Genomic DNA, 23844 nt, shown 5'->3' on the forward strand with positions numbered 1-23844 from the left:
TACCTTGAGCCTGATGCAGATGGAACACCCATTTTCCAACAGTGGAGATTGAAACAGCACTGGATGGAATGCTGCCACTGACTCAAGAAACGTTCAATTGAGAAAGAAGAGTATCTGTACATTCAAATAGTAATGAAAATTAGGGCTGTCAAGCAATTAAAAAAATTAATCGTGATTAATCACACTGTTAATAATAGAATACGATTTATTTAAATATTTTTGGATGTTTTTCACATTTTCAAATATATTGATTTCAATTTCAACACAGAATACAAAGTGCACAGTGCTCACTTTATATATTTTTTTATTTTGAATGTTTGCACTGTAAAAACAAAAGAAATAGTATTTTTCAATTCACTTAAAAAAAAGTACTGTAGTGCAATCTCTTAATCATCAAAGTTGAACTTAGAAATGTATAATTATGCACAAAAAATAACTGCATTCAAAAATAAAACCGTGTCAAACTTTAGAGCCTACAAATCTACCCAGTCCTACTTCTTGTTCAGCCAATCGCTCAGACAAACAAGTTTATGTACATATGCAGGAGATAATGCTGACTGCTTCTTGTTTACAGTGTCATCTGAAAGTGAGAACAGGCATTTGCACAGCACTGTTGTAGCCGGTGTTGCAAGATATTTATGTGCCAGATGCACTAAAGATTCATATATACCTTCGTGCTTCAACCACCATTCCAGAGGACATGCGTCCATACTGATGATGGGTTCTGCTCAATAATGATCCAAAGCAGAGCAGACCGACACATTGATTTTTATCATCTGAGTCAAATGCCACCAGCAGAAGGTTGATTTTCTTTTTTGGTGATTGGGTTCTGTAGTTTCTGCATCAGAGTGTTGCTCTTTTAAGACTTCTGAAAGCATGCTTCACACCTCGTCCCTCTCAGATTTTGGAAGGCGCTTCAGATTCTTAAACCTTGGGTCGAGTGCTGTAACTATCTTTAGTACCAATGTGAGATTTCCTTCTTTGCATTTTGCCAAATCTCCAGTGAAATTTTTCTTAAAACGAACAATATGTGCTGGTTCATCATCCGAGACTGCTATAACATGAAATAAATGGCAGAATACGGTAAAACACAAAGCAGGAGACATACAACTCTCCCCCAAGGAGTACAGTCACAAATTTAATTAACACATTTTTTTAACGAGTGTCATCAGCATGGAAGCATGTCCTGTGGAGTGGTGACTGAAGCACAAAGAGGCATACAAATGTTCAGCATACGTGCAGCGTAAATACCTTGCAATGCCGGCCACAAAAGTGCCATGGGAACGCCTGTTCTCGCTTTCAGGTGACATTGTAAATGAAAAGTGGGTAGCATTATCTCCCAAAAATGTAAACAGACTTGTTTGTCTTAGCGATTGGCTGAACAAGAAGTAAGACTAAGTGTACTTGTAAGTGCTAAAGTTTTACATTGTTTTGTTTTTGAATGCAATTATGTAACAAAAATCTACATTTATAAGTTTCACTTTCACAATAAAGAGATTGCATTCCAGTACTTCTATGAGGTGAATTGAAAAATACTATTTATTTTATCATTTTTACAGTGGAAATATTTGTAATAAAAATAATATAAAGTGAGCACTGTACACTTTATATTCTGTCTTGTAATTGAAATCAATATATTTGAAAATGTAGAGAAACAACCAAAAATATTTAATACATTTCAATTGGTATTCTGTTGTTTAACAGTGCAATTAAAACTGTGATTAATCGCAATTTTTTTTGTTAATTGCATGAGTTAACTGCAATTAATCGACAGCCCTAATAAGAATGAGACGAAAATTTCTCATCTCACCTCTAAGTGTGTTTTTTTGTCTTTAATGTACTATCGCTTTCAAAAAACTGTTAAAAGAACATTATTTATGTTGCAAGGTCAAGCACTAAGAAACATTGAAAAAATGATCAGGAGGTGCCTGATACCGACTCCATAGTTAGGGTTACGTTTTGAAATGGGGTTGAAGTGGGGCATAAATTCCTGCATTTCCAAATATGTGGCCAATTAGTGTGAAATGCCATACTAGGTTAGTTTTTTATGCCCCTTGAATTTTCTGTACAGTGTGTGTTTGGTTTCTCCTAATATATTTTTAATGGGTAGTTTTGAATTTAGGCTCTGGCTTGAATTTGGCTCTTTTTCCAGGGAAGTTCTACTTGTCTTTTTTGACTGGTATCTTTCTTAAAAAAAAGAAAAGAAAAAGAAAAAAAATTTCTGGATACCCCAAACTTGATAGAAAGGTGTGTCCTCAGTAGATGTGATGCAACAAGTAGTTTTCATTATTTAAAAAAAGGGGGGGGGGAGGGGTCATTTTTAGGCTATAATCATGCTGCTAGTTTCTGTGCTGTGTGACTAAATCTAATTGAGCGGGGCCAGGAAAACCTGATAGATTGCACACATTCTTCTGTCAGGAGCTACACATTCTGTTAGATTTTATCCTACACCAGAGAAAGTTTCATACATAGCTGCTGACATGCAAAGGTTCATGCACAGCTGCTGACAGATAAAATTTTCTCCAGCTGCAGCAATACTTCTGCATCTCCTCTGTCCCACGCTTGCCCTGCTTAAGAATTTAAAATAACCCAAAAACCTAGGAAATTAATACCCAAACTTCATTGTGAAGCTGTTAGAGTTTCTACTCCTAACATACTTGAGACAACTCACAGAACTCACAAAGCCAAAGAAATGAAGCGTTAAGTAACTTAACAGTAACTTCTCCTTTATCCACAGGCCACACCTAACCATTACTACAGCTACCATACCCAATATAGGCCATGCATTATAACTTTAACTCTGCTTTCCTAAGGATACTAGCCTTAAAGAAGAATACTTCTCTGAAGACTTCTTTACCAAATTGTAATCAACAGAGTTAAGGCTGTTCTGTGTGGCTTGTAGTGTCTAGTAATGGAAAGGTATGTTCTGCTGGGTGGAGGAATAGAAGTTAAATGTCCTAACTTTTTGTTTCATTGTTTTCATGGATGCCAGGTATATTGGGTGTAACAACCCTAAATGCTTCACAAGAAAGTTTTAGACTCTCAAATAAACATTCTTCAAGTAGTTAGAGGTCCTTTTCAAGACAAGGCACGATTGTCAACATTGAGTAACGCAAGAAGGAGACCACTGGTTTAAACAGTAGCTTAAATCTCTTGCCTTAGGGCTATCAAAACAATGGTTACATGAAAAATCTGATGTAGGAACTTCACATTTTTTGAAATGTGATCTACAGAAAGCAGCACAAAAAGGGAGGAAACATTTTAGCTAGCTCCCATGAAGAGGAACATCCAGCTCAAGGGAAACCTTGTTTTCACTTACATTAAAAATATATATATATATCCTATCGAACGGGATGAATGGAATCCTTTCAAAGAGTGACTGAGATGGATGATAAGTAGTGCTATTACTACCTATTGAAAAACGTTTCCTGGGACTGGTATAACTGTAGTTTGTGATAAGAAGTGATTCTCCTATTTAAAAGATGGGCCTTGCCCCTAATGTGCTGGTCATAATTGTGTTGCAGTGAATACACCTCTTGACACTCGGTACAATGTTTGAAAGTACATGTGGAATGTAGTTGCGTGCATATTAGACTTGAAATATGCAATAATTAGTTATAGGTTTCCATACCATTCTTTTTGCCCCACTTCATTAATGAATTTTTTAAAAATAATAGTTTATTGTAAGTTTACATTTAAAAAAAAAATCTCGCTTCAGATCTGATCACTGTCCCAGTCACTACTACTCTTCAGCTGTCTGTCAATAGCCTTTCCGCAAATTCACCTGACAGAATTTAAAATCCTTTGGTAGACCCCGGTATTGCAATTGGATCTTCACTGATGGACTTCTGGGCCTGCGTAGAGTACCATTGAAGTAATCTGGATTTCAGGAGCAGAGTTGATACAATTAATTACTGTATTTGTAAAATTGCATGTAATTTGTTTTATTTTATCAGGATGAACATAGAATGATCTTTTTTGTTTTTAACTCTGATTAAAATGAATATGTCCCTGTTTGGCTTTATCAGTTTTGAATCTGTTTCATGAATATGACTTACAAACATTTTTAGTTAACATCTTTTTAATAAAATGAAACCACTGAACATTTTTAAGTTAGTCAGCATGGCAGTATTGTTGGTTAATTGCCAAGATTCCTAAGAACTGAGGAAAAATTATGGCAAATTTTATATTGCACCTACAAAACTTTCTTCCTCTTGCATACGTCCACTTTACTGAAAGAGCTGTCAGAGTGTTGGTAATTGATTGACAAGAATGTGGTTGTTTACATCAGATCTCCTGCAGACATGTCATTCCAGATTTTCACGAGGGAACACACACTGAAACAAACTTCTGGACATTTTTTTAATTTGAGTGCATAAAACAAATAGTATCATGTAGCTTTGAAGAATTTTTGTTCACACTCTAAAATAAAAAGGTCTCTTGGGTTTTTGTGTTTCTTAATTATTTTAATAATATGGGCTAGGCTTTTTAGATTTTAACCTTTAGGGTCATATCATAGAAACTCTACTTAGGTAAATAGTCCCACTGAGGTGCACTAACCCTGATTCTGTACTCCTGCTGTCTTCTGTTACATATACATAAACTTAAAACTGACATGTTTTCCAAAGTGATGGACAAACTTCAGCGTCAGGATATTTACTTCTGTTTAGTTGCCTTTCAGAATTGTTTGGCTTTACAAAATTAGGACCAGATTTTGCCACCCTTGGGCTATGCCTACGTTGCAGAGATTATACCTGCATTGTTATGTTGGCATAGCTATGTCGGCACAACCCTTGAACGTAGATGCAGCTTACACTGACAGAAGGGGTAGCATAGGAATGCCACCTTCCCAAACCAAGTTAACAATGTTAACAGAAGCATTCTTCTGTTGACATAGCTGCATCTACACTGGAGGTTGGCCAGCATAGCTTACACTGACAGTTTGGTCGACAAACTTAGTGTGGTTGGAAGATTTTGTCCGTTAGGCCTTTGAGATCATAGGAATTTGGGTCTTGCAGGCCTGGGTAGGATGAGGAAGTTCAGAGGCATGTCCGAATGAAAAAGGAAACTGTTCAAACTGAATTTAAGTTTCAAAGAACTTGATTTGATTTGTTAGGAAACTCAAAAGAACTCTGCTCTGAGGGGAGTAGTGTTTATGCAAATAAACTCCATGACTTCTGCATTCCTCAACTCTTAATATTCAAGATAAGTTTGTTCATTTCTACTTCTCTGCCCATCACCATACCACCCTAAGGTTGCAGTACTCTCTTGAATAATTCTTGGTTTGCGGATGGGCTGTTATGGCTTGTGTTTTGTTTTCAAACAAAAGAAATAAGTTGTTGGAGTGGTGTGTATGGGAGGGCTTGGCTTCTTCCCAGTCGTACTTGTATAATGGCTTCTTCTGGCGGCAACTGTTCTGCTCCAGTCCCATATTTTTTGGACTCATGGCTTATTTATTCCTGTCCTTGAATTGTCAGCCATGGAGTGCCAAATATTTTCTGTCCCTTAAAGATTTTTCCCAGCTGAATGATATACAGTCACTTGGAGAATAGCTTGGCTCTAGACATTGTGGAACTTGTTGATGGCTCAAAGCATTCCCAAAATCCTGACTGGGGAGAATAAGAAATAAAGGGGACTATTTCCTTCAGAATAGAAGGCAGCTTCTTAGGCTACACAAACAGCACTCAGACTGTTTCCTTAGAACAGCAGTCAACGAGTTTCGTGTTAACTGCATCTAGTCATCTTAAAAATAGTCACTTTATTCACATCTTTATAATATGAATTATAGCAGCTCAAAACTGCTAAAATATCATGGCAGACATTGTCCACTCTAATTAATTATGATAGTTGTGATGATTAGTTTTGTTAATTCTTCATTTGCTATTTAAAAAAATTCAGATATAAATTAGGGTCTAATTTAAAGCCAACAAAGAGAGGAAGCAGAGAGTAAACTCCCCAATTGTATCCTTACATCATCTTTTGAATCTGTCTGCAACATATATGGTACAGTGTGGAAGAAGTCATTAAGTATCTTTTAAATGCCCAACATAACAGGATGTATGTGTAAGTTAAAGATGTTAAGCTATAGCTCTGAACATATTCACTTATGTGAGACTATAAATGTATGCTTGCAAGTTTTTGTGGTTTATTTCACATATACAAATAGTTTTAAGAATAAAAGTAGCTAAGTAATAGTGGTCTGGGAGTGATTTTCCTCAACAGTTATTCCACAGTGTTTTTCCCCCGTTACTTATCCATTTCTTATGCGCACTCTCATTTTTTCCCCCCAAGAGTTTCCAATGTACAGCAGCAGCTGGCCTTGCTAGATAATGAATCTTGGCCAGGAATGGCTGAGGCGGACAGGGACCGTCTTCAGCTCATCAAGGAGAAAGAGGCTCTCCTTCAGGAACTGCAGCTCATCAGTCAGCAGAGACGATCCCCAGAATACATTGCACGTTTGGAGGAAGAAAAAAGGCGCTTGGAGGATGAAATTCAGCAGGCTCGGGCCAGTTCTGCTCAGGGAGCCACTGAAAGGTTTGAGGACTTAACAAATTATTTTCTTATCTACCATAGGATGCAGCTGCATAGATTCCAAGTGAAGAGCTGGTGCAGTTTACCAGCTTTATATGAGATCAAAGCAGTACAGTGGTTATTTGTGCACTTTGCTTACAAAAGGGACTGGGGTCCCAGTCGGCACTTCCTGACCATGCCACTGTTTAGATCCAATCTTCTGAAAGCTTTCCTCTAAGTGGTATTAGAGTGAAATCGACAAGACTGGTCACTTTCCCTTTTCCTATTCAGACTGGGGGTGCAGCAGAACTGATAAGAATCATGTCAGTTTTTCACTTATCTTTGGAAAAGCTCTGAGCCGCAGAGACATGCCATTGAGCTACTCAGGATGAATGGGGACCCAAACAATGGTGACCTGAGATGATGGGGATAGTTGGTAGGCACCTGGGGTTAAGTTAGAGTGATTGAGGTCACGTCCCCAGAAACAGCAGAGACACCAGAACAGAGATCAGCCCTGCACACAGCAGTAGCCCCAGAACCTAGGAAGTTTTAAAGATGATCTTTATGCTGTAGTTGTACACACATCTTTCCCATTGACCTGTGCAATGTACAGTTTGGCTGGACCCAAATGTGGCCCTAAGATTTTTTGAGATTCTGTATATAATTTTTCTGTATTTAAAACCAATATGAAGCTCTCTGTTATTAGAAATGAAAACATTCTTCACTTGGGGGACGTATTGTTCATTTCAAGATGCCATAAATTGTCATCCGAATTTAAGGAATGGACTATAATTCCAGCCAAATATGTCAATAAACTGTGCATATTATAAAATGCCTTCAATTAGAGGGACAGAGCTTCTGTCTAAAACTCATTTCTCCTAATACTCTAATAACGTTGCCAAGCTTTATGGTGAACTTTTTCTTACATTAGAGGAAATATTTCTGCCCACTTAGTTCTTCCATGCAAGCAGCTAGCATCTGTGAGAGGTTTTCCCAGATTTTCTGTGCATTCTTTTGGTTTTTGTCACAGGTTGAGGCATGAATTAATGGAAAAAAGCCAACTTTGACACTTGAGGACACTACACTGGGCAATGTTAATACAATCTTGTCTAACATTAACACTTATGTGATTAAGTTGATCTTTATACTTACTTGAAAATGGCCCCATATCAGAGTTTGTAGAACTCTTTTTGATTTGAAAAGGCTTACTTCAGGCAGTAAATCCAAATGGTGATTGAGAATTCACAGCTGAATTCACAGTTGGTTTTGTATGACATTATTTGTGATTTTTGCAATCTTGGCACTCCAGCCTAGAAAATGACAGAGAAGGGAGTTCACTTTACACTGCAGTGTAGTAAATTTTATTTGTTGTTTTTGGGATCTCATGTTAGGTAGCACATACTTCTGCTGGCAAAAAGAGCAAGCTCTTTTTCCATGTTGTAGTCTGTGCTGTGGAAACCAACATTCCAGGGTGATATTTGATATTTCAGATTCTAGCAAGAAATTGAGCAAAAGTTAGCACAATATTTAAGGATGCTGTATTTTTTATAATAAAAGAGAGAGATCAACACCAGAGACGAGACTAATTATTCTGTCTGAGACAAAAAACGTTTATCACTGGAGGATCTCCCTCCACATCCCCTCTTCTTCCCCCAGCTTGCAAAAAGGGGGTTGATGTTTAAGCACATTTAATAAGAGTTCTGTTGTTACTGATTTTAAAATATAACGTTAAGCACACGAAGAGCTGGCATAACTTAAAACTCATACAGTAAACTACACTGGGGCTTCAAGATTATGCTGTGTAGAGAAGGTAGCTTTTTCTTGTTTCTTAAATAGCTATAATATGAGTGGTTAAGGCTGACATTTAATTTTTAATTTCACTCATCTGAACGATTCCCCTTTACTACCCTCTCTGTCAAACCCCCTGCATCTTATTAACTGTTTTTCCAGTCAAGGAGGGTTTGATGGAACTGTCTGTGGAGCCAGTTAACACTGCCCTTGGCTAAGCCTGAGAGCTCTGGACACCCACCCCTTTGTTCCCCTGCATTCCAAATATCAGCCAGCTTGGGAACGTTGAGGACTGAGGAAGTATCAGGTCTGGGCTGCAGCATGGAGACATATTATGCCAAGAAACAAAACAAAATCCCCCCCTTGATTTTAATCGGTGGAGAGAGAGGTTTTAATTTGGAGTTAAAAGAATAAAACTCCAGAAAAAACATAGAGAACTCTATATTTCCGGTAGAGAATAAATGGGGGGTAGGGTTGGGAACAAATGCTGCACCTTTTTAAAATAAAGTTTAATAATTTCAAAATGTAATCAGAGTACTTTTCAAGCATATAATACAGGCAAAGTTATGACGACTCTGTTTTTGTTCGGGCAGTAATGCTGAGTAATTTGCTTTTGCCTCAGTAAAGAAACAATAATGGTCACTTTTTTTCCTCAAGCAGAAAGAAGTTTTTATCATAGTTTAATGTTTTGAATGCTCTAACTTCTGTTTGAAGGAGAACAATACAAGAAATACATTAACAAACATTTATTATAATTACAGTTTACTACAGTAAATTCACTCTTGAGGCATTACTTAAAGGTCAAATCGATACCTATCTGTTTTCCCAGTGCTTCCTCACTCCTCTCCTGCCACAGTATATCTGAATGAAAGCCAGGATCACAGAGTTTGGTGATAAACTGCTTAACAGAACAGAAGTTATCCAAAAAAAAAAGTCTTTTCCTTTTGATGTTTGACTTTCAATCTGTATGGGTAATTGAGGTACTTCCATGTACTTTTTCCTGCAACATACAGTTAAGTGACATAGTTTTCTCTGTATTACTTGAGCTATAATATTGACACCAGGAAGAAAAGAAGTCTTACTGTTTTTAATCAGCTGCTCCTGCCTCTTACATGTCACCATACGGTAGGCCTTGGCAATTTCTGTTATATACCTTCACCACCAGAGCTCTTGTGTTTTCTTTTGGTTCCCTATTCCTCAGTTACTGCAGTTCTGTAAGTGCTCACAGTTCCTATGCTCTCAATGGGAGTTCCGTCATGGATTAAACACTGTGTATTGCCCTAAGTGAACTAATTCTATTTGTTAAAAAAGGATTCACTGAATACTCCTAATACAGCAAGAACGGTCTCTTCTTCTGTGTTTGGAAAGCTCTTAGCACATTTTGAACACTACTGCAATATAAACAAAAGAAGAAAAATAATAATTGCAATTTTTAATTATAGGATACTGTTACAGGAGAAGAGGAATTGTTTGCTTTTGCAGCTGGAAGAAGCTACTCGTTTAGCCTCCTATTTACACTCCCAGTTAAAAAGGTGAGTTCTTTAGAGAAAATAGTATTTTTAAAAAAAAAAAATTGAATTGCACAGAAAAAGGAAAAAGTACAAACAGAACAGACCATTTTACTTTTTCATACTACTTTTGTGTGTTTGTAATATAAGTAAAGGATGGGCATTGGTTTCTACTTTGTTGATCTTTTTCTTTAAGTACAGTTTGGGCACTGAAAGGCATTCACAGCTTGCAGTTTAGCAAAGTATTTGATGTGTCGTAAATTCAGTGGTTTGGATAGAGTGTTATTAAAAAGGAGAAATGTACTTTTCACTTTTAATAATAGCTATCTGGACTGCCTGGTTTGAAAGTTAGTGAGATCTGTCTATATAATATGTGGAAAGGAGAAATACAGATGAACCCATTTTATTATTGTTTTTGTTTATAAATAAAAATTTACACACAAACAAGATTAAGCCTTTAAACTACACATAACAAAAGACGGAAAATTCAGTTACATTCAGGGTGCCATTCTTAAGCCCATATTAGTGATTTCTTGTTTCTTAAGCATTGATGGTCTCTGGTGCTGTACCGGAAAACAACACAGAAGACAGGCTAAATAGACAGTACAGATCAGACACACAACTCCTAGGTAACAAGAGGAAGGTAAATGAGGAGTCAATATATAATCAGGGAGGCAGCATTTTACTGACATGGGCTGTGTTTTGTGGGAGAAGTTAATTCTGAGGAGGGATGTGAAAGAAGAAACAATAGGCACTTGATGCACTGGAGTTTGGGCTAAGAAGAAACAGAAAAGGTTGTGATGTGTCTTCCCAGCATCCACTGTCAGAACTGGCTCTTTCCAGACTGCCTGTTTTATGCAAATCTTATAATTTTCAGCTGGAGGAAAAGCATGAGTACAGTGGCAGCAGCAGTAGCAGCAAAAGAGCCACTACTTCCACTACCCACAGTCCGAACAACCTCCCCTCTCCCTCACAAACACTGAAGAGTTGAAGAGAGAAATGAGCTCAGGCTTCACTTCTGGCAGGAAAGGGTAAACAGCGTAGTCAGAAGTGAGAAAGAGATAAAATGCAAGAGGATAAAATGTGCTCGGAACATTCTGAGAGATTCACTACTCTGACATTCCAAGACAATAGTCACCCAGAGTAGGAGTTTGCATGCTATGGTGGGGACAGAAGATGCCCTGAGGTCTACAGGGAAATCCTACAGGTTTGAGAGTATCTCCATGAAGGATCAGCCTCTTGAGGACCCCCTTATCTCACCAGCACACCACATGCAGGAGCCTAGCTCCTGCTGGTTCACACTTTAACCACTGCTATACTCTATACTTTCAGGCTTGACAAAGCCCTGGCTGGGATGATTTAACTGGGAATTGGTCCTGCTTTGAGCAGGGGGTTGGACTAGATGACCTTCTGGGGTCCCTTCCAACCCTTATATTCTATGATTCTATGATTCTATGATTCTTATCTCCACGTTTGTAGAGTGGCAGAGGAATGGGGTTCGTGCTGAAATTGCAACTTGAAAGCTCCCACAAATGGGAGCTTTCAAATGGGAATTCTGTGAGTTTGCTTGGATATAAAGCTGTATAGCAGGGATCGTCAACCTTTGGCATGCGGCCCACCAGGGTAAGCCCCCTGGCAGGCTGGGCCAGCTTGTTTACCTGCCACATCTGCAGGTTTGGCTGATTGCAGCTCCCACTGGCCATGGTTCGCTGCTCCAGGCCAGTGCAGGCTGTGGGAAGCGATGCGGCCCAAGGGTTGTCCTGGCCGCCGCTTCCCGCAGCCCCGCAGCAAACCTGTGGACACGACAGGTCCCAGCCCGCCGGGGGCTTACCCTGGCAGGCCGCAAGCCAAAGGTTGCCGATCCCTGCTGTAAAGAATGACACTTTCCTGGTTCTGCTGATGTCCCACTCCTCTTGAACCAAGTTATTGGACTCAAGTCAGAAGCGACTGATTGAAATAAAATGGCTTGTGTTATACAGGAATTGAGACTAGATAGCTAATGGTCCCTTCTGGCTTTAAACTCCATGAATCTATGACTTTCCTTCACCAGTCCTCTCTCTGGCCACCTTTCCACCAAAACCCACAGAGAGCCATCTGCAGATTTGAGGAAAGGGATGTGGTGATCCTTCTTGCTCCACTTCTCCTTTTTAGGCATGCTGACCTAAGTTGGTTCTCATTTATACTACTTTCATCACCTTTATGCCTAAGGCAAGGGAGGAGAAGAAAGATGGCCCTTAACCTAAGTATTACAATGCTGAATGCATGTAAAATCCTCTACCTTAACACGGGTTATTTTTCTATCTATGTTGTGTTCCTAGCTATATAATTCATATATTAATGGATCGTTCTCTGTTTTAGTTTGTCTGCTAGCACCCTCACAATGTCTTCTGGCAGCAGTAGGGGATCACTGGCATCCAGCCGAGGATCACTGGCGTCCAGCAGAGGGTCTCTAAGCTCTGTCAGCTTCACGGACATATATGGCCTCCCACAGTATGACAAATCAGACAGTGTTACTGACTATGCACAACATCTACGCTTTGACCTGATCCCATTTGATTCTCTCAGTAAAGATGTGCAGTACTCTGATCCCACTGGGCATTGTAACTTCAATAAACAAAGGAGGTCCTTGGATACTCCTCAATCCCTGGCATCCCTGTCATCACGGTCCTCTTTGTCATCGCTGTCCCCTCCAAGTTCCCCTCTGGACACCCCCTTCCTTTCTGCTTCTCGGGATTCTCCACTTGCCCAGATGTCAGAAGGATTTGAGGAGATAGCGGGAGTAGGAGCCCTAGAAATGCGCAGAGCTCAGGCCTCGGTTTTGGGTGACGATGATACCCAAGGAACAACTTCATCACAGACTCCTGCTTACCCCGCGGATGATGAAGGACTGCAAGAAATGGGACCACACCTGGCAAATATCCAAACTGGTGGAGGTGAGTTTGTTTTCTTCATTACCATCTTGTCTCTTTTAATCTTCAAGGGATAATGAAAAACACAAGAAAAATGTACGCATGGCATTATAATAGAGGATACACATCTGCTATCAGTTTGATTTATTTTTTAATTTAATTAAAAAAAAACAATTCTACAACTGATGTAAACTAAAAAATATTTTTGTTCAAAGGTGAAGTGCAGAGAATGTGTGTGTGTAGTAATTTTTTTAGACTTCAACTTAAATTGATAATGGAAATTTCAGGACTGTTCTGAAAATATGCCAATTTTGTTGATTAAAAAATCCAGGCCTGCGTGTTTACTTCTTAGGAAAATTCCTGAATGAGAGAACCTGAAGAGTCTTAGACTGTGCCCCAGCTGATATCACTTCTCTTTGTGTGCTTAACACACTCAGTAATAGCAGTAAGTTTGATGGAGGAAAATGGGGATACAACCTGAACTGGCTGAACTAGGAACAAACAATGAGAGAATACAAGTAACAGCAGTAACTACCCCTTTGAAATCTACCTGGTTCATGCAGATCAGACCCTTTTGTTTTACAATTGTATGAGGCAGGCAAACACAACTGGCTTGTAAGTCTATGATGTTACTGTATTTCTTGATTTGTGTGGGCAGAGTATGTAATGTCTATGTGTGAGTGTTATCTGGGCCAGAATTGGGGTGGATGGGTGCCACCCAGCACTTATTCTGTTTACATGAACTGACATGCATACAGGAATTTAGGGGGAAAATGAACAAGTGAGCTGGTTGAGACTATTAGGGGTCTCCAGATCTTGAAGTGTAGGAAGGGAAGGGCAGTTATACTCTTACAATAACTCTACTCTAAAATCTGTGGTTACCACAACACACTTTTCAAAAATATATACCATTTGTCCTGAAATAGGTACTATTCCACTTGTATTGCAAATGATCACAACAGGTCATTCATTATGGGTGCTCCCCACATATAAACCATTACCAGTTATCTTTGGGAACTCATGGAGAATGCGTGAGGTCCCAGAGAATTGGAGAAGGGCATGCATAATACCTGCCTTTAATATGGGGAACAAAGAGAACCTGGGGAATTATAGACCAGTCAGCCTAACTTCAATACCTGGAAAGATACTGGAACAAATTTATTAATCAATTTGTAAATACCTAAAGGGCCCGAGAGTTGGAATAGTCGTCATGGATTTTTCAAGAACAAGTCAGACCAAACCAACCTAATTTCTTTCTTTGACAGAGTTACTGGCTTAGTGGGGGCCACTAATTGAGGGATTAGTGGGGCATTAGGGATTAGAATTGAGGGAACGGGAGACAGGGGGAGAGCTGTAGATATGATGTACCTTGATTTTAATAAGGCTTTTGACATAGTCCTACATGATATTCTCGTAAGTAAACTAGGGAAATATGGTATAGATTAAATTGGTTTAAGGTGGGTATAGACCATATTCCAAGAGTAATTATCAATGGTTGCTATCAAACTGGGAGGACATATTTAATGAGGTCCTGCATGGGTCAGTCCTGGGTCTGGTACCATTCCATATTTTCATTTCTGACTTGGATAATGGAGTGCTTATAAAATTTGAAGATGAAACCAAGCTGGGAGTGGTTGCAAGCACGTTGGAGAACAGAATTAGAATTCAAAACATCCTTGACAAATTAGAGAATTGGTCTGAAATCAACACGATGAAATTCAGTAGAGACAAGCGCAAAGTACTACACTTAGGAAGGAAAAATCAAATGCACAACTACAAAATGGGGAATAACTGGCCCTGGGGTAGCGCTGGTGAAAAGGAGCTGCAGGCTATAGTGGATCACAAATTGAATATGTAGGGGTATATTAAATCTTGGAGAAATCACACATTTTTTGTGGGTTGGTCACACCATAAATGGCAAATTTTGCAGATGTGTTCATACCATGCCACCCTTACTTCTGCATTGCTGCTGGCAGTGATGCTGGCTTCAGTGCTGGGTGCCCAACCATCAGCCGCCGTGCTCTCAGCGCACAGCTCTGAAGGCATAGGGTAAAAGAATATGGCATAGTATAGGGTAAAAATACACAAAAGACCAGATTTCGCAGAGAAGACCAGATTTCAAGGTCTGTGACGTGTTTTTTACAGCTGTGAATTTGGTAGGGCCCTGCTTAAACTTAGTTCCTAGAAATTAAGACCTGATTTGAGTGCTGAGATAAGGAAGGCTGTAGTGGGGCTGGGATGCTGCTTCAGTTAAGCTCTTTTCCCCACCCCCTATGAACTTTTCTTTCCTGTCTTTTCTCTTTTCTTTCATTTAAACATTGTCTTCTGCTTTTGTCACTAGAGCGCTTTCTGTTCCATTGTGGTCACCTATTTCTTCGCTGTGTATAGCATGCAATGTTTACATTGGAAATAGAAAAACAGTACAAGGCCAAAGAATTATTCTGGTGGTGTTCTCTTGAGCTGCTTTTAATGTGTGAATTTTAAAATTATTATTTAGGAAAAAATGGTTCCCCTTTACATTTCTTGCCAAGGCTCTTGACTCTTTTGCACTCTGTAAATTGATTGACTTGGATAGTTTGTATTCTGTTTCATAGCAGCCGTTTTCAAGCAGCATTTCTCAAACTTTATTGGTTCACATATCACCTGAAGAACTGTTGTGAAGTGAACTGATGGAACATGATGCTCACGTACCAACAGGGTACATATACCACAGATTGGAACTCTGGGGCTTAAAGCTAGCTTGTTGGTTTTAAGTTCTTGTTCAAAGTGTTTGGTTGCTGCCACCTACTGGTGTTGTAGCATAAATGCACAGGGAACAAATCTTAATTCTGACACTTCAAACAACTTTCTTAAATATTCAAATAAAATAAAGTGCGTAGTAATTTTGATGAACTTTATTACTCGTGGAAGTGGGGGAGAAACTAACAGTCCCAGCAAACAGTCCCTTGTTTACTGCATGTAGCCAGCATGCAAGATTTCTTCACAAAATGTCTTGTTTATGCCCCTCAGTGTTGACCGGCACCTCTGCTGCTCCTCCAGTCTGGCATCTCTCCTGAGAATATACTAAGAATTGTGCTAAAATATATGGTGATTTTATGATGTGTACAAAAAGAACCCGACTGAGCCATGGAATTCATCTCACTTGCAGGAAGAGGCTTGCAACGATCACAGGGGGAAAAATCACATCTGAATAGAACATTGTTTTTAAACTTTTACATTTTTCCTGTCTCCTCTTCTGGGAATTTTAATTTAAAGAACTTCCATCATTAATATGATTTTTGTTAGTTTAAATTATATATTCATTTAAATATAGAGGAATATTTTGTTTTCTTGTAGAGAGGGAACCAAACAGAAAATCCATATCTACAACCCTGAACTTTGGGGAAGTTTGGATTTAGATCCAAATTTCACAGCCAGCCCTTATCTCTACAATGGGCCAAGTTAAACTCCTTGATCCAAACATTACCAAACTTGGGGAAAATTCAGATCCAGATACAATTATTTAGGTATAAAGTTTCCATTTAATGTCTAATCTTTTGTATAAAAAAATGATTTATCACCGTGTGCTTTTCATTTTATATCTTGTTTCTCATGCCACACAGCAGAAAAATGCACTGTAAGTGAACCTGGAATTACTTATTGTGCTGGTTTTGCCTGTAATGCTTAGCGTGTTTTTTTGTGTGTGGTGTGTATGTTCTCTATGATTTGCATGTGGAGAAGAGGGTGGCTGTGCTACATTTGGTTTTAGTTGGTATCACATTGTATATGTTTAATTATTATGGGATACTTACGTTTTTGCTATATCCACTAAACATTATATTCATGGCTGCGGATGACTTCTCAGAAAAACTTTTCTGTAAGCTTCAGCTTTATTATATCTTGCTAATACCCAACAGTACCATTACAGATAAGGGTCTGTTTGTGTCTCCATTATAAGTTTATTTTCTGGAGACTGTTTAACTCTGCTATTAAAATGCATTTTGAGCTGATACACAGCGCTTCAAGTTCATAAAACATGGGTTACAGTCTCCAAAGTAGCTGGTGATTTTGGTGCCTCAGTTATTTAACTGCTAGTTTGAGACACCTTAAAAAGTCCACTTTTTCAGATAGTGGATTCTCAGAACTTTCTGAAACCAGGCCTGTTTAAGGTGTATCAGCTGACCCAAAATCACGAGTCATTTCTGAAAGTGTAGGTCAGTATTTTGTATCCAAATTTCTAAGATACGGAGTTAGATAGTAAAAGATGAAATGCTGCCTCTACAGTAGAAATACCAAATTTTATTTTAAATAAAACTTTCCAGTTTCCAACTTTGACTAAAACTAGTGGTAAATCCCATTACATGAGATCCAAAACCAGAGGTGTTACTTTCTGGTTGTCAAGCTGTTTTTCACGTTGATTTTCTAATCAAAGTCATGTTCTGATATTTGCTACCTATCCCAAATTCTGTGGGATTTTCCTGATATTATCAGGTGTTTCCGTGGCCGCCAGGCAGCAAGCAAAACATTAGTAAGTTGCAACATTGTTGTAACATTACTTATTCATGACTTCACCATGTTGCATTTTGAGATCAATTTTTTGTATCAGACAGATTTCCAAAAGATGACAGCCCAAAACAGAGAGCTTGCAAAGTGCCTATTATGGTTGCAGGGTTTACTTTCGTCTCCTATATCCACACAAACCATCCATGTAGTGAAAAATTGCACCAGTGTAACTTGAGGTGGTGTTTAAACTAATACAGTTACACTGGTGCAAAAGGCTCTCTGGACACTTTGTGATGTAAAAGTGGCTTATATCAATCTAGCTGAAACTGTTCCTAATTGACTTAAACTAATCCAAAGTAAGCTGCTCTTATACTAAAATAAGAGTGCCCATCCAGCCTTTTGTACCGGTTAAAATGTACTACTTTAATTTCACACCTTAAATTATGCTGATGCTACTTTTTCACGTAGACAAGCGAAAAAATGAAATGAGTAGCATAAAAAAATCTCACTGTCACACGCCATCTTGAAGGCCTCATATTGGGGTATTATGCAAACATCATCATAGTTTGAATATCGTTTCTTCAGTCCTTTGCTTCCTCTAATTAACTGGAGATGAGAAGTTTGCTTGTATTTTTGGTAAGGTTGAGATGCACTCTGTTGCATGATGATCTTTACTGGACGATTAAGATGGGAAGCAATGATCCAGGAGAGCTTAATTCTTTCTTCAAGCTCAAAGACACTTCTACTGATTTAGAAAGAGATTGGGACGCTCCTGATTGAAGGTCTAAATTTCCTAAGTAGATATAGATAGCTAGAAACATTAGATTTGGAGGAGGGTAAACATGGCTTGTTATCAGTCCACAAAGGCAAACACTTGGATACTCTTGCATCTAGTTGTTTGAATTCTGGATTCTGCACAGGTCTTTTCACTTTTTGCAAGTATCAAAATACATTGTTTTCTTAACATTTGAGTTTGTAACGTATATCAGGCTTGCAATGAGGTAAGTCATCTAGCTCAGTGCCTCTCAACCTTTCCAGATTACCGTACCCTTTTCCAGAGTCTGATTTGTCTTTTGTACCAAGTTTCATCTCACTTAAAAACTACTTGCTTATGAAACCAGACATAAAAATACAAAAGTTTCACAGCACACTATTACTGAAAAATTGCTTACTTTCTCATTTTACCATATAATTATAAAATAAATCAATTGCAATATAAATATTGTACTTATATTTCAGTGTACAGTATATTGAGCAGTATAAACAAGTCCTTTTCAATATGAAATTTTAGTTTGTACTCACTAGTGCTTGTTACATAGCCTGTTGTAAAGGTAGGCAAATAGCTTGATGAATTGATGTACCCCCTAGAAGACCACTGCGTACCCGCAGTGGTACATGTACCGTTGGTTGAGACCCATTGATTTAGGTGATAGCTAAACTCCATTGTGAAGTGGTCCAGTAGAAGGTTGAAACACATGATTAATTTAATCCTGACCAAAGTTTTCTGGTGACAGCAGGTACTGATATTTGAAAACCAGCAGCTGCACACATGCAGTAATTTGAAGGCTTTCGTGAGCATGACATAAGTAATTACGCGGTCCTCTTCATATTGCCCTCAAAAGGGGCTGAGATTCACCTTAGTGCAGAGGGTTTGCCCAAGGCCTGCGCATCACGTATGCCCAGCAGTGTGCTGGCCCTTTGCACTGTGCGGTGCTTTTCATCCATCGTGAATATTAATGTTTTACTGCCATTCATTAAAATAATTAATCTTTAGGATGCACTTATTAACTAATTGTGCTTTCTGTTTGTCATAGTATACATTGTGTACTTTCTCCATAGTAATAGGCTGTATGCTTTAGTCATTTTTTTCCAATGTACTGTCCCTTACCATCCATGCATGTGCAAAAACACAGTTGTCTGAAAGGGTTGCTTGTTGCAGTTTGATGCACCTCAAAACCACCCCTTGAAATATCACAGCATGGATAGACAGGGGAATTATATGTTTCTGTTTTACCCCACTTGTGAATGCCACATCTCACTACTCACCTTCCTTAAAACATTTTTAGTTGCTTCCTGTTTTCTGTTTTAATTCTGCCTTTGAGGGAAGGGAAATTAAATTTGGAAAGATCATGTGCGATACCTGTGCAATGAGGAAACACTTAAGTAAATCTCTCAGAGACTCAAGAGATGGAATTTCAGAACGTACAGGGCCTTTTGAATGTGCATAACTTTGCACTCAGTTCTTGAGCACTGTCACTTGTGCATGCCCATTTGAGGTTCTACACTGCAATACTCACTTGTATATGCAAAACTATTTTGCATACATTCTGTTATGTACCTTATGATATGAAAGTGATTGCCCATACTATTTTTGTTTGAGTTAGCTTGTAAGGGTGAGGAGAAGGGGAATGTCAATTTTTTTTAAAAAAAATTCATCTTTTTTTTTTAAAATTTTATTTTTTATTTTAAAAAAGGGTCACCCACCTCTGCTTGTCAGGTTCAGGTCCATTTTGACAGTGTGCCTCATACTGCAAGTAGAAGCTGCTACTATGGTCTGACTAAGGCAGTTTGATTTGTGGTTGAGGAATTAATGTTTAAAAACAAATAACATCCCCATACTGCCAACAGCAAATTCCTTCCTAAATCTTTACTTTTTAGCTAGGTTAAAAGAAATAGGCATTATGGATATTTCCAGTGTGTCACACATTTATAAATCGATGGTTAATAGGTAAATCCTAATATTAGGCTATAGTGTGTGTATACATGCTGGGGTTGAGGCAGTTTAAGGCTTACCCCATTGGTGGTGGTGGTTCTCTCAGGAATACATTGCATAGTGAGGAGATCAGTTTCTATTTTATCTTGTCATGGAGAAATTAGCCATCAACATCCTTCCTAAATTCTCCAGCAAAGTAACTCCAATCCATTTTATATATTGTTCTAAGTTGCAATAATGTTCCAGCATGTGTAATTGTATTTACATCAACTGTATGTTTGTTTGGGCTGTTTAAGAGGGATTAAATTTGCTTTTTATGTAGTGCATTGTGAGGGATTATCGCAACCTGACACTTTCTTTAATTTTTTGCCGTCCATTGTAGCCGTAACTCTACGCGAAGACAGTGCAAGAAGGTCGGCGAGGCGAGCCAGGCGAGTCTCAGCATGTCTATCCGATTATTCACTGGCTAGTGACAGTGGCGTGTTTGAAGCTTTAAGCAAAAGGTCAGGTGTATAAATGCACAATAAATTGGAAATGTCCTTTTTCTACCACATAAAGTCTGCAAAAATAGTTTGTAAATTTCTAAAATGGGTATAATTTTTTCTTACCGGTTATGTGATAATGCCTAATATTTAATAATGTAAGAATATTAGGTTAAAACACTTTAGAAAGAATGGAGGCTGACTACATGCCATTCCACTGTCATCTTCACAGGTGTTCTATGTCACTTCCACCTTGTACCTCTCCTAACAACCTATAAGATTTTTTTCCCTTTTACATGTAAAATGCTGCTTTTTCCTCTTGCTGAATTATTTTGGCTGTCTCATCATATCCTAACACTTTTCTGATTTCAGCATCTGTCATCATGTATTCTATTTGTATTTTATCAACATGAAAACACTATTCTACAAAATACTATTTACAGTTCTGGAAACAGAAGGGAAACAAAAATGATTAAAAGGAAGGAATAATTGATTTTTGTGGAAAATTGTAAAACTAAAATGTATAGCTTGGCCAAATGATGATTAAGGGGAGCATGTATAACAATATACAAGTGTGTAAACACTGTAAAACAGCAATCAAGGAAAGAATATCTGGAAAAAAATCATTCTAAAAGTGACATCTCTTGGACTGTGAAATAATTTTTCCAGAGAAGCTGTAGAAGGCCCATTCCTTGAATCATTTAACACTGGTCTAGCGTAACCACTGTAGAACATATAGCTGAATGTCCTGTAGTGGCAGGAGCCTAACTATGGGTATGTCTACATCTAAATAATACAAATGTGGCTGGCCTGTGCCAGCTGACTTAGGCTTGGGCTACAGAGCTATAAAACTGCAGTGTATAAGTTTGGGTTCGGGCTGGATCCCAGGCTTTGGAACCTTTCCCACTCACAGGGTCCCAGGGCCTGGGCTGGAGCCCAAGCTCAAACATACACACGACAGTTTTATAGTCCTGCAGCCTGAAACCTGGAAGCCTAAGTCAGCCGATGCGGGCCGGCTGTGGGTGTTTGACTGCAGTGTAGACATACCCTAGATTACCTAATGAGCTTTTCCCATGTTTTCTGATTTGCAGTGTTTCAGGTCACAAAACAAGTCACAAAGCTTGTATCCATTTTTTGCATTTTAAATGGATATATCCATTTTAATCATAAAATAAACCCCTCCAAATCAGCGTGTAATTTACAGTTGGCTTTTTTTTTTCCATGTAGGAATGAGGATGTTGAAGACCCTGTTTACAGTGATGTTGTTGCTAGTAGTGAAGAACCACAAATACATGTTGGATTCCTGTAAGTAATGCTACTTGGGTTCTTTGGTAGATACTGCCCACCAGGATTCTCCTTCTCGGGTCTTATCTGTTAAGCGTTGAACACTGAGGGCAGTGGTAGCTGGGTGTGGGCATGACCCAGGCCCTTAATGGATATCATGTACCAACCACTGAAGTATATAAATACTACCATCAGGCATTCCATTCAGTTCCCTCTACCTTGGTTGGCAAAGGAGCACCTGGTTTGCCGCACTTTTCCATCCTTCCAGCTGTTTCAACAGTATCCTTTTCATTGTTTGGAATTCTTGTGTGAGTAAGATGATGAGGATTTGTCTCAGTACATGAGATCATCATCCTTTCTCTGGCCCCTTAGTGTCACATAAGGCACAGTGGAAGACCGGTTTAAGGCTGCCTCTCAAGTATCCCCTTGCAAGCCCTGGTACTGGGGGGAGGGCTGGTCACAGCACACCGTGCTGAAGGGATTTCAGGTAGCACTGCCACCTGTATGGCAGCCACAGGCACCTAGACAGGCCACCAAGTCTGTGTTATGCCAGGGGCCTGTCAGCCTGCAGAGCAGTCCTGCACCGAGGCTATGAGTTCTGCTCCGTCTCTCTAAGAGGTGCATCACAGATCCTCAGCTAATAGGTTTAACTTGTTTGTTCAGTTTCCAAATTAATGTTGACATGAAAAAGTTAACTCTTATTTATACAGCGCATGAATTAGCGAAAGAATGTAGACCACGGCAAACTGCAACTGATGCAGATGCTTTTATCAATCTAGTTACACTGGTACAACTCTTAGTGTGGATGCAGTTAAATCAGTATAAAGGTGCCTTACAGCTGTGTTAGCTTATTCCCCTTCCCATATGAAAAGAGCTCTAGTGGCATAACGCACCTTCATGCTGATACAACCTCATCTACATGAAGGTGGTTGTACTGCTCTAACTATAGCCGTATAATGAAAGCAATACAATGTTTGTGGATAGGTAAGCCCCAGTTGTAGCTGAGGGGTGGTAGCATGGATGAGATTTTTTCTTTTAATTTAATAGTACTTGATTCTTATGCTGTTGGTTCTAATAGGTTCTTTAGTGTAGTATTGTAATAATATTGTGTTTCTCTTACCAGAATGTGGTACCCAGAATCACACTGGATGTCAACAGAATTTTAACTAACTTCATTCAACCGCATATACAGAAAAGATTTATCTTACTCTGAACATAGCTGTTTTTCTTCCTTGTAACATTTGTATTCTTCCCTCCAAATTTGGCAAGCTAAACACTGAGTTCTGCTAACTTACTCAGGCAATTTATTTTTCCAGGCATGATGGTGGATGTGAATGTCTCCTAGTCCATGTGTTACAGCTGAAGAACTTTATTGGTGTCTTTGTGAAAGAAGGCTGCAAAATGTAAGCTCAAATATCACTAAAGGTCTGATTATTACAGATCATTGCTTATTTTGTGCCCCAACCACAAATGTGCAATAAATCTGGCTACATGCTGTTTGTATAAAATGGTACAATATTTGGGGAAGCGTGAAAATGTTGGTAATTTTATATCCATCTAGTTGGGGGAGTGTGGGGAGGGCAGGTTGCATTGTGTTAATATTCAGGGACATTAACAAGTGACCATTAAGGAAATAGTTGTCTTAGAGGCCCAGTCATGGCAACCTTTACTCGCATAAGTAATGATTTATGACCCTTAGCTAATTGTAATAATCCAGCTGTAAAGCCCAGGAGCACTGTGTACTTCTGTAGGTTTTGCAGCTATAAAGACCATTTGGGATAGAATCCATAAAGATAAACTAATTTTAACAAAGAAATTATCTGACAGAGTCTCAGAATGAGGAATTATAGTCTCTCTACATCTGGTCTAATAGTATGACAATTCATCCCTTCCATTTCTTTGCCACAATATATAGAACATATACCTACATTTCTAATTCGGTGTATTTACAATATTTCTTACCCAAAGTTACAGAAATTATATTTCTGTATTTAAACATCAGATGAAACTTAGCTGACAATATATCTCTAAATTAATGACAAACGATCGGGACCATGAAAATTAGGTGTCTGCTTTTATTTCTGCCCAATGAACTTGCCTGAAAACTTTGGAAAGTTTAAGTACTGTAGAACTGTTATGAGCGTTGTAAAGTAAATCATTCCAATGGG

General features: G+C 38.7%; 1 protein-coding gene across 4 annotated transcripts in view; it reads left to right on the forward strand.

Annotated features, from left to right (window-relative positions):
• WWC3 (WWC family member 3) overlaps nucleotides 1-23844 on the forward strand; it is a 174680-nt gene that overhangs the window by 127408 nt on the left and 23428 nt on the right. For 3 of the 4 annotated variants that reach the window (XM_048860547.2, XM_075131228.1, XM_075131230.1), the window contains exons 9-14: nucleotides 6292-6534; nucleotides 9741-9830; nucleotides 12165-12739; nucleotides 20293-20413; nucleotides 21620-21697; nucleotides 22993-23079. In XM_048860547.2, coding sequence (XP_048716504.2) covers nucleotides 6292-6534; nucleotides 9741-9830; nucleotides 12165-12739; nucleotides 20293-20413; nucleotides 21620-21697; nucleotides 22993-23079 — 1194 coding nt within the window. The remainder of the gene's footprint in view (nucleotides 1-6291; nucleotides 6535-9740; nucleotides 9831-12164; nucleotides 12740-20292; nucleotides 20414-21619; nucleotides 21698-22992; nucleotides 23080-23844) is intronic. The other variant, XM_075131229.1, reaches the window with a different exon arrangement.

The sequence above is a fragment of the Caretta caretta genome, chromosome 1, assembly GCF_965140235.1.
Source record: "Caretta caretta isolate rCarCar2 chromosome 1, rCarCar1.hap1, whole genome shotgun sequence".
Lineage (NCBI taxonomy): Eukaryota > Metazoa > Chordata > Testudines > Cheloniidae > Caretta > Caretta caretta.